General features: G+C 36.3%; 2 protein-coding genes across 2 annotated transcripts in view; one reads left to right on the forward strand and one right to left on the reverse strand.

Moving 5' to 3' along the window:
* On the reverse strand, positions 1-796 carry LOC109176400. Its single transcript, XM_019325833.1, has 2 exons — positions 268-796; positions 1-164 (listed from the first exon to the last, which is right to left on the reverse strand). Exons 1-2 carry the CDS (start codon positions 794-796, stop codon positions 1-3), a joined length of 693 nt encoding a protein of 230 aa, XP_019181378.1.
* Positions 797-6,427: 5,631 nt separating this feature from the next.
* The window catches only part of LOC109176507 (myosin-6-like), a 28,097-nt gene continuing 23,445 nt past the window's right edge, over positions 6,428-11,079 (forward strand). The window contains exons 1-11 of the mRNA XM_019325955.1: positions 6,428-6,559; positions 7,428-7,571; positions 7,788-7,933; positions 8,022-8,178; positions 8,296-8,354; positions 8,460-8,619; positions 9,289-9,438; positions 9,517-9,653; positions 9,745-10,074; positions 10,513-10,570; positions 10,707-10,808. Coding sequence (XP_019181500.1) covers positions 6,428-6,559; positions 7,428-7,571; positions 7,788-7,933; positions 8,022-8,178; positions 8,296-8,354; positions 8,460-8,619; positions 9,289-9,438; positions 9,517-9,653; positions 9,745-10,074; positions 10,513-10,570; positions 10,707-10,808 — 1,575 coding nt within the window. The remainder of the gene's footprint in view (positions 6,560-7,427; positions 7,572-7,787; positions 7,934-8,021; positions 8,179-8,295; positions 8,355-8,459; positions 8,620-9,288; positions 9,439-9,516; positions 9,654-9,744; positions 10,075-10,512; positions 10,571-10,706; positions 10,809-11,079) is intronic.

The following is an 11,079-nucleotide window of genomic DNA, read 5'->3' on the forward strand; positions in this document are numbered from 1 at the left end:
CTACGGGCTGTGCACAGCGGAGGGTGGCTTGCGGAATGAGCTGTAGTTAGCTGCCGTCGTTCTCCACACGCCGACGGGTCGAGGAAGTGCACCGTCCCAAACAGCCGAATTGCGGGTTCGCCAAAGGTGGTACAGTAGTGCCACCATGACTCCAGTCTGTTCGTCTGTCAATATTGCAAGTGCAGCTATTAGCCATGCGGGAAAAGAGTTGGCAATAATATTTGTGATAGGGTTCTAAAATATTCCAAACAAGTCTAGAATAATCACAGGAAACTAGCGTATGCATAACATTTTCATGTGCCAACACACACATTTGGCATGTAGGATCAATCTCCACTCTCTTTATAATCAAATTAGTTGTTGTTGGGAGAATATCACAAATTGCTCTCCAGAGGAAAGTTTTCCATTTTGGGGGAACTCTCATTTTCCATATAGTGATCCATTTATCAAACTCCCTTGGTGTATGCTCATAAGTTCCCATAATATTTCTATAGGCATTCTTCACTATATAAATACCATTGGGGTCACCCAACCAATACCATGAGTCATCATAATCCGGGCTTATAGGAATTTTTAGTATACGACTCACATCCTCATCAACAAACAAATCAGCTAGAATATGGGGGTCCCAATTAGTAGTTTGTTCATCAATTAAACCTGCCACCTTGGCACTTCTTAATTCCTCAGGCATGTTAGTTTGAATGAGAGGGCTAGGATCGTCTAGTAACCATCGATGGCCCCAGATTAACGTTGTTTTACCATTCCCAATTCTTCTTCGTACACTTGCTATCACCATTTCATGTGCTACCATAATACTTCTCCAGGAGTAACTTGAGTAAGTTCTTATTTTAGCATCAACAAATGAGGTATTAGGGAAGTAACGTGCCTTATAAATTCTTGTCACAAGAGACATTGGGTTTGTTAGAAAACGCCATGCTTGTTTTCCTAACATAGCCAAATTGAAACCTCTTAGATCTTAAAGCCTAAACCACCAAACTTCTTAGGGATACATAATTTATCTCAGGCTTTCTAGTGAATTCCTCTTTCTAGACCAGTACCCCACCATATCTATTCATAGTCCTCTGGATTGATAAGCAAATCGTGTCAGGAAGCAAGAAAACACTCATTGAAAAAGTAGGCATTGACTGAGCCACACTTTGTAATAAGATTTCCTTACCCTCTTGTGATAGCAATTTCTTGCTCCACGAACCAATCATCTGTCTGATTTTATCCTCAATATAAGAAAACACCGCCCTCTTATTCCTTCCAATAAATGCTGGGAGCCCCATGTACTTTCCAAAGTTGGGTGCACGGTCTACCTGCAAATATGTTGCCACAATTTCCCCGTCCTCTTCTCTGGTGTTCTTACTGAAACAAATATTGGATTTATGATAATTCACCTTCTGTCCAGACAAAAGCTCATAGCGCCCCAAGCACTGTTTAACCACATTTGCTTCCTGAATATTTGCCTTAAAGAATAACATGCTATCATCTGCAAAAAAATATATGTGAAATAGGGGGGCCCCTCTAGCCACCCTACACCCATGTATAGAACCAGCCATTTGAACCCTCTGCAGTAACATAGACAAACCCTCTGCACAGATAATAAATAAATATGGGGAGAGTGGGTCTCCTTGTCTGAGACCCCGGGATGGAGTTACCCTGCCACTATTAACACCATTGATCAGTATATTATACTGAACAGTAGTAACACATTGCATAATCAGGTTAATCCAGCGATCCATCAAATCCCATGACCTCAAGCATTATTCGCATGAATTGCCATTCCATTCTATCATAGGCCTTTGCCATATCCAATTTTAAAGCTCCCCAACCTGTCAGGCCACACTGCTTTCTATTCAAAAAATGGCCAACCTCCGCAGCTATAAGAATATTATCAGTAATAAGCCTTCCATGAATAAAAACACTCTGGGATTCCGATATTAGATCTCCCATAAATGGTTTCATCCTATTGGCAATTACTTTAGCCATAATTCTATATAACACGTTACTCAGGGCAATTGGTCTCATATCGTTTCAGGCACATTCTTCTTTGGAATTAAAATCACATTTGTATCATTTAATCCCTCAGTGAAAGTTCCAGAATTCAAACAATCCAAAATAAAAGCAGATACATCCCCACCAACCACATCCCAAAATTGTTGGTAGAATCCAGGATTCATACCATCCGGTCCTGGAGCTTTATCAGGAAACATTGCAAATAAAGCACTCTTAACCTCATCGGACTCAAACGGGCGTAATAAAGCAATATTCTGATCATGAGTTACACGATTGGGGAAATTTTCAAACATGGGATCCTCACATACAGAATTCGAAGAGGAAAAAATAGCAGCATAATAATCCAAAATGACCTTCCTCATATTCTCCCCATCCACCCATATATCAGCATCATTTTTAATTCTAGGAATAAAATTCTTTCTTTTACGGGCAGAGGCATACCTGTGATAAAATTTTGTGTTGGAGTCCGCACCCCGGAGCTAGTGTTGCTTAGCCCTCTGCCTCCAAAAGGTATCCTCCTGAATCTCCAGCTGGCCGAGCCTCTCTTCAAGCCGTCGAAATTCAGCCAATGCATCTGAATCCTGCCGGTGTCTTAGTGCATCCTGTTCCTTTCTCAACCATTTCATGCGGTCACCAAATTTATTCCAGTGCTCCCCACCCAACCGCATGAGCCTTCATCCACAGTATTTCTGACAATTCAACAATCCCCTGTCCCTACCCTCTTGCCAGGCATTTTCCACCACATCCTTGCAGCCGTCATCGTGGAGCCAGGCCATCTCGAAACGAAAACCTCTCGGTCCCCCTTGACTGCGCACTGTTGTTATGTTAGTGTTCAGAAAGAGAGCCGAATGATCTGAGTTCCGAGTCTGAATATTCTCCACATTAGCCCCACCGTGTATACCAGTCCATCTTGCCGTTGCCAGTACCTTATCTAACCTCTCTTCAATCTACCCCTCAATCCCCTCACCTCTCTCCCATGTAAATTGATGCCCCCTCATTGCTAGTTGGAGTAAACCACAGTTATCTATAGTTTCCCCAAAACCTCTCAGTAGGCTATCAGGATGTGGGTTTCCTCTCTTTTCCTGCTGATATAATAGATCACATTAATTTTTTTTTTTTTTGTGAAGAAAGATTAATTCATTAAGTCATAGTCAAGAATGTTCACAAGAAAAGAGGGTGGTGTGTCCATCCACTCCTCGCCACTTGACACAGAAAAGGCCTCCCTCGCTACAGCATCGGCGGCACAGTTCGCAGATCACTTTACAAAACTAAATTCAACATCCCCAATTACAGATGTCAAATCCTTTACATCATCTACCAAAAACCCAAAATCAGAATTAAAGCTAGGAGCACGTAGTGCGTTATACACAACTTGGCAGTCCATCTCTACATCCACGCTTCTCATTCCCGTATTTTTCACCCAACTAAGGGCCTCCCGGATACTTAATCACATTAAATTTTTATTAGAGAAAATTTCTAAAATGTTCCTTCGACTATGGTACTTTCTCAAAGTAGTTCTATGACTTTTAATTGAACCCAAACTGATCCTTCAACTATTAAATTTTAAGCCAAATCGATCATCCGTTAGTTAGGCATGACCTTGTACGTCAAATTAGAGGGCAAAACAAAAAATTTACATTGTATAATGTTTCGACTACCATCGCCTTTAATTTTTCTCCCAAATTAGCTAACAAATTGCTTAGCTTCAATTTGATTAGGGTTCTTCAGGCTTCAACAATATATGTAATAGCCTACAAACTACACATAAATCTTATTCGACATGCTTGACTGAAAGAGTGTCAAAATACGAGAATCATACTCCACCACTTCAACCATCCCTTTCGAGGTCCAGTTTCATTGTTTTACATACTATAAGGAGATATTAAGCAAATAAACAATGATTGGAGTTACATTATAAAAAACACACCCGTAGAAAGAGAAACTCATGTACATGTTGGGTGAATGCTCACTACGATCATCTATAACTTGACCTTTCATGCCTTTGCTGTTTTTTACATTGATATTTATCTATTGCTATAATGACAGATAAGATTGGTGTTATGTCGTGATCACAATTTTTTTTTTTTTAATAATTGTTATAATTTCTTTTGCTTTTGTCCTTTTTTTTTTTTTTTTTTTTTTTTGGTATTGAAACAAAAAAAAAAGTTAATTTTATTGTTAGAATTTTTTAAAAAAAAAAAAAAGGAATTAAGGTTGTAAAACAATATTGGATTAGTTTAAGTTTGAAGAAAAGTATGGGGGCACTATGAAAGTATGAAGCAATTAATAAATATATAAGCAATGGCGAAAACCGTAAATAAAGTGAATATTTAGGGGTAGTTCCGGAAAAAGACTGTTGAAGGTGTTCGTGTACGTGTATAGCTGCAGCTATGATTCTGCATTTCATTTTTACGTGAAAACGCAGAAACGAAATCCATGGGTATTGCAGAGAGAGAAGAAGCGACCGCCTGAGCCATTTTCGTCGCCATTGCATTGTAGGGAGAGAGAAAGGCATCGAAATGAAAAGTTGCAGAGGGATTTGATCTCTTAAGAGAGAGAGAGAGAGAGAGAGAAAGAGAGAGAAAGAGAGAAAGAGAAAGAGAGAGAGAGAGAGAGAGATAAATCAAACAACATTGATCATCGTCCAGCATTGTATCCCCCTGCAACGCTTCCGCATGTGATTGATTTCTCTAAACCCTTCCCTCCTCAGCCCCATTCCCCCCTTCCACTTCCGTTGGCCACCGCACACACAACGAAAAGCCGCTTCCTTCACGTAACCCCCGCCTATGTATACAGATATTACGCAAATACAATTTGAGTATGGTGTAATATAGGTATACATTGGAAGGAGAAACTATCATTTCATTTTTAATGGCACTGAGGATTTAATGGGATTTCTATAAAGGCTCTCGATTGCTCTCAATTTTAAGAAATGGTAATGGGATGTGTTTACATTTTTCCTAGCTTCTCTTCTTATATAAATTGTTATATAGTTTTGTTTATAAGAGTTGGGTACTTGAGTAGGCTTGAATTGAAGGTTGTCTATAAATTACAGAGAAAGTTTAAAGCTTTGATTACTCGAATATGTTTGTGAGTTGTTTGATAGAGACGTTGTGATCACTGAATTCATGTTGCGAGCTTGAAATTTATTGTAAATTTGCTTCATTGAATATGTTGGTTTATTCATTTATTTATTTATTTTATAAAGTTATTAGTATAATGTAGGCATGTAGCATTTAATACTCTGTATCTTTCCATAAACAGAATGAGAAACATAAACAGAAACACAATTAAGATGCTGATGTTTATGCTCTAGCATTACCCTTTACAAAGTTGGCATGCACTTCGTGTTCTCTGTTCTGATCATTTTTGTTCAATAGCTTTTGCATGAATACTATTTTTGTAGATAACCTCCAATTTTACTTGTCTTTCTCTTGTCCTCCGTACCAACAAAAACAAGTTGCATTTGTTATAAAATTGTCATTATAATATACAGAGTGGTGAGCTTATTGTCACACACCCTTAGTCACAAACACACATAAAATACTTACAAATCAATATTTGAATGCCTCACTATATTCATATCCAAAGGAAAATAATATAAAAATTCTACATTTTTAAGAAAAAATGGTTATATGGAGTTTGGAGCATTAGCCATCATGAGCATCAAATTGCCAGTTCAGGGAAAAGAAAGCTGAACAATAAAGATTTCATAAAATATGACTAGAAAATACTGTATTTCTTAGAGATAAGAGAAAAAAAGAATGTTATTTCTTTTTTCCTTGGTAGACTTGCCAAAAATTTCATCCCTGAGGGATGTCGTTTTGGGAAGATAAAAGATCCCTCTTCCCTCTCATGAAGTTGCTGGTTAACAATGAAAGGCATCTTAATCTGTACAACTGTATGCTTGTTAAGTGATGTTTGATAATATACTTATAGATCCCATAAATCATTTCTTTAGAAGAAGACTGAATAAGTGAATAACATGCACTTTGCTTATTCAGTTTTGAACTTTAGCACCCATCTACTTGCTGTGGTCAATCAGTTTTATGACTTTGATCTCCTTAAATGAGATTTCAATTCACCTTTTTTCTTCTTTGCTTTCATCAAGATTCTAGATCATAACTGGATTTCGGGGTTTTTTTTTTTACATAACCTTTCTTGCTATGAATAAAACTTTTCACCTCCCATCTGGTGCACATTTCTTAAAGGCCTTATGGAGGTTCTCTTCAAATGTTGTTTAGCTTCTTTTTAATGGTGTAAATTGTTGTTTTATTATATATTCATATGTGTATATCTCTCAAACATTTCTATAAACATGAATGTGATTAGTGTAGCTAGCGTATAGTTGATTTGACAATATATTCCCAATTATTTATGCCTTTTCTTTATTAAAGTTGTGCATTCTATGCAGAGTATTTCCAGTATAGTTGTTGGGACACATGTTTGGGTTGAGGACCCTGAGGTAGCTTGGTTAGATGGGGAGGTTGTCGAAACGAAGGGCGATGAGATTACAATCAACTGTACATCAGGGACTAAAGTGAGTTCTTGCTATATTGTCTCTTTATTATTATTATTATTATTATTATTATTATTATTATTATTATTATTATCATTATTATTATTATTATTATTATCATTATCATCATTACTACTACTACTACTAATTAATTAATTAGCCTTTTTAATTAAAATTTGAGGATATAATGCTTTAAGTATAGTTTAAAATTGTTTCTCTGTGGATGCCTTTTCATCTTTTATTCTCATCTTCTACTCCATAGTTGGCTCTAATATTTCCTATTTGGACACTGGACATGGAGTAAAGGTTATTTCCTTAACTTTTATGAGCTTTATTTCTTGCCCAAAAACTATGCTGGAATTACTAGCATCTTGGCATGTTCTTTGGTTAGTTAGGATGTTTAAGAAAGCATCTAGCGGGATTCCCCTAATATAATACAGCAGCTATTGCATTAATGGATTACTGTTGTATCATATGCAAATTATATGGCATTATGCCTCATCTGTTTTTCTCCTCTTTTGCTTATTGTTTAGGGAGGGTAATTGAGATATATAACTAGCTCTATGGTTCAATTTACCTCATAACAGATACATGTGGGTCTAGTATTGGCTTCATGATTCATGGTGCAAGTATAGAATTGATATGAAATTAAATTGCTGCCATGAATTCCTGTGTTCCTTTTCTAGATTATCTGCATCCATTAAATGCTACATGTTTCTAATGCTACTTTTCAATCCATGTTTGCACTATGTAAATGCTAGAGGAGTCTAATATTACCATGTGACTTTTCAATCTGTGAAGCATTTAGCTACAGAGTGTACCTTTTAGTTTTTAATGGACACAGAATTTGAATTTTTATTTTCAAATTGCTTTGCTTTTTATGCTGTAGGTTGTCGCTAAGGCATCTAATGTCTATCCAAAAGATACTGAGGCCCCTCTATGTGGTGTGGATGATATGACAAAGCTCTCTTATCTGCATGAACCAGGAGTTCTGTATAACTTGAAATGTAGATATGATAGTGATGAAATTTATGTAAGTATTCTCTTCCCCTACGCAATGTTTCTCGTTCTCTAAGGATGAATACTGTGCCTTTTACTTTGTCCAAAACGTTGTTTCTTCATTCAGCTTTTGATTCAATCTAGTAGACAAGAAAGGTGTTTCCACTTTTATTTACTTTTTATATGTTGCAGTTTTTTTTCCTGTGAAGTGACTCATGGACTGCACTGATATATCTAAATGTTCCTTCAGACTTACACGGGAAACATATTGATTGCTGTGAATCCTTTCAAAAGATTACCTGACCTGTATGCTAAACATATCATGCAAAAGTATAAAGGAGTTGCACTTGGGGAGTTGAGCCCTCATCCTTTTGCTATTGCTGATTCTGCTTACAGGCAAGCTGTCATGCTTTGCAGGCCGCTTAAGTATTAATTCCTCTACTACTTTTCCATGCCTTCTAAAATGTTATATTTATAAATGCAGGCAGATGATTAATGATGAGATAAGCCAGTCAATTTTGGTTAGCGGAGAAAGTGGTGCTGGTAAGACAGAAAGCACAAAAATGCTTATGAATTATCTTGCATATATGGGAGGTAGATCTGAAAATGAGGGGCGGAGTGTGGAGCAGCAAGTCCTTGAGGTGTGCATTGTCTTCTATAAACTTTTATTTGTGTGATTATTATTATTATCCTATAAATGTTCTGGTATCCTAAATCCTAATCTGGTCTAAGTCTTCTGGATGTTCTTTATTTGGCAGTCAAATCCAGTTCTTGAAGCATTTGGCAATGCAAAAACAGTGAGAAACAACAATTCGAGGTGGTCATAGTTTACAATTTAAAATGCTTTAATTGAATTATGAGAGGCTTTATTATTGTTTTCTTTAACTAATTAAAGTCTGTATCACCAACGTACTGGTGGCAGTCGTTTTGGTAAGTTTGTTGAGATCCAGTTTGATAAAAGGGGAAGAATCTCAGGGGCTGCTATCAGAACATATCTTCTGGAAAGATCTCGTGTCTGCCAGGTGTCTGACCCTGAAAGAAATTATCATTGCTTCTATATGCTTTGTGCTGCACCACCAGAGGTAAAAATTTTTTTATCTTAAATATATGAAGCTCTTCATTGAAATTTGGGAGAAGATTTTCCCTTACTTAAAAATCAATTGCTTCCTAGTTATTGCCACATTGACTGGACTTGATTCAGTTTCTACTGAACTATCATACAAGAAATGGATTCTTTTCATTTTTTCTCTAGGATAAACTATGAATGGATTTTCTAAGAATGTAATTTGTTGGCTTCAATTTGTCCTACAAAATGTTTTGAACATGGTAAGTGGGAACCTGATGGCTCAAGTGGATTATGGAAACATGTTTTTCTTTTGTTTTTAATTATTTGGAATTAAATATGTGTTTTGATTGATTATTTACAAAAAAATGGTTTTCTCATTAATTGTTAATCCTTATATGCTATTCCTGAAGAATATTGGTTTGTCTATAACACAACCAGTAAATTTGTGTCCTTGTTCAGTTTCCACACACAATCTATTGCTTGCAGCTAGATGGGTGGGATGATTGAAGTTTTGGCTGAACAACAGCTTCAATAATGTTTACCTTCATTCTCATTTTGTTTGCCTTAAAAGTGAATATATTCATGATCCTCAGATTAAGCACTGACCTTGGAATAGTGCTGCTATAATTTAACTCCTGATTTCATTCATTTCATATTTTCTTTGTTTTGTAATAATTGCCATCAGGATGTTGAAAAGTACAAATTGGGAAATCCTAGGAAATTCCATTATCTGAACCAGTCAAGTTTTTTTGAATTGGATGGAGTGGATGAATCTAAAGAATACCTGGCCACCAGGAGAGCCATGGAAGTAGTAGGGATCAGTTCTGATGAGCAGGTATTAGAATGAAGACACTATTATTCATACATGGGTCACTTAGTGAGTGAAGTTGCTAGTAATAAAATCCATTTGCAGGATGCAATTTTTAGAGTTGTAGCTGCAATACTTCACTTGGGCAACGTTGAGTTTGCAAAGGGAAAGGAGATTGATTCTGCAAAACCAAAGGATGATGAATCTCGCTTCCACCTTAAGACTGTAGCTGAACTTTTCATGTGAGTTTTCTCTGCCCATGTTTCTCAAGATATCCTATGGTGTATTTTATTTCCAAGCACCCAAAGTTCATCATATTGAAGTTTTGTTTAGGTGTAATGAAAAGTTACTTGAGGACGCATTGATTAAACGCATCATTGTAACTCGTGATGAGAAGATAACAAAATGTCTGGATCCTCAAGCTGCTACTACCAGTAGAGATGCTTTGGCAAAAACAGTCTATTCTAAACTGTTTGATTGGTTAGTTGCTGAAATGTTAGTTTCAGTTGTCTTCTTCATCAGTATCAGAGGCAGCTCACTTTTGATTGTTTTCTTGTTCAGGCTTGTTGAAAAGATTAACAATTCTATTGGCCAAGATCCTGATTCTCAGATGTTGATTGGGGTTCTGGACATTTACGGATTTGAGAGTTTCAAGACAAACAGGTGCTTAACTGGTATGCTTTTGTTTTCATCATTCATGGAGGTTCATTTCATGCAGAGCCCTGCATGAAATCTCTGCTCTTATAAGTCTACTATAGGGATTCAGAACTAGAAGAGTTAAAATACATTGCCTCATACATTGATTTGATGAACTCTCCTTGAATTTTATTTTGTTTCTACTTTTCTGCTAGGTTTATCCTTATAAATAATCTTGGTCATAGCTGTTCTTTAAGCCTGTCTGATTCTCTTTTTCTTTTAACCTTTTTTGGTATAATGATATTCCCTTGCTGGTACCTTTTATACTATCAACTCTCTTTTCCTTTTCATTATTATGAAGGTTTGGTAATAAGCCTTGTCAATGGATTTATGTCTGAGAATCTGTAGTTTTTGATACTTTTGGATTTATATTTTCTGTGAATGAAGCTAATCTCTTTCATGCAGTTTCGAGCAATTCTGCATTAATCTGACTAATGAAAAGTTGCAGCAACATTTCAACCAGGTTTGTACCTCACATATATTCAACAAACTTGGGTAGTACTTCCATTGCACACAAGCTTTTTACAGCAATGTAAAAAATAAACTGATGAAAGCTGAAACAGTAATACAATATTACCTTAGCTATTTTCCTTTTGCAGCATGTCTTCAAAATGGAGCAAGAAGAGTACACCAAAGAGGAAATTGACTGGAGTTATATAGAGTTTGTTGATAACCAAGATATTCTTGATCTTATAGAAAAGGTCAGCATATACATATAAATTTATAATGATCAACTTAAGATAGATTTTATTGAAATACTATTTCTTAATCCTATAGAGAAGGGCGGAAGGTATTTAAATGGCTAATTCAAGTTAGATTTTAAACTTTCAAAAAAAAAAAGTACGAGTTAATATTATTTATTGTAACTCTCATTGTCTTTCTCCATGACTAACCCCATTCGTGCAACTTCTTGCTAAGGCCTTTGAGTGTCTTTCTGCTAAAGTGTGTGATGTAGTTTGTTGTTAATATGCT

Source organism: Ipomoea nil, unplaced genomic scaffold (assembly GCF_001879475.1).
Source record: "Ipomoea nil cultivar Tokyo-kokei standard unplaced genomic scaffold, Asagao_1.1 scaffold0706, whole genome shotgun sequence".
In the NCBI taxonomy this organism is placed as follows: domain Eukaryota; kingdom Viridiplantae; phylum Streptophyta; class Magnoliopsida; order Solanales; family Convolvulaceae; genus Ipomoea; species Ipomoea nil.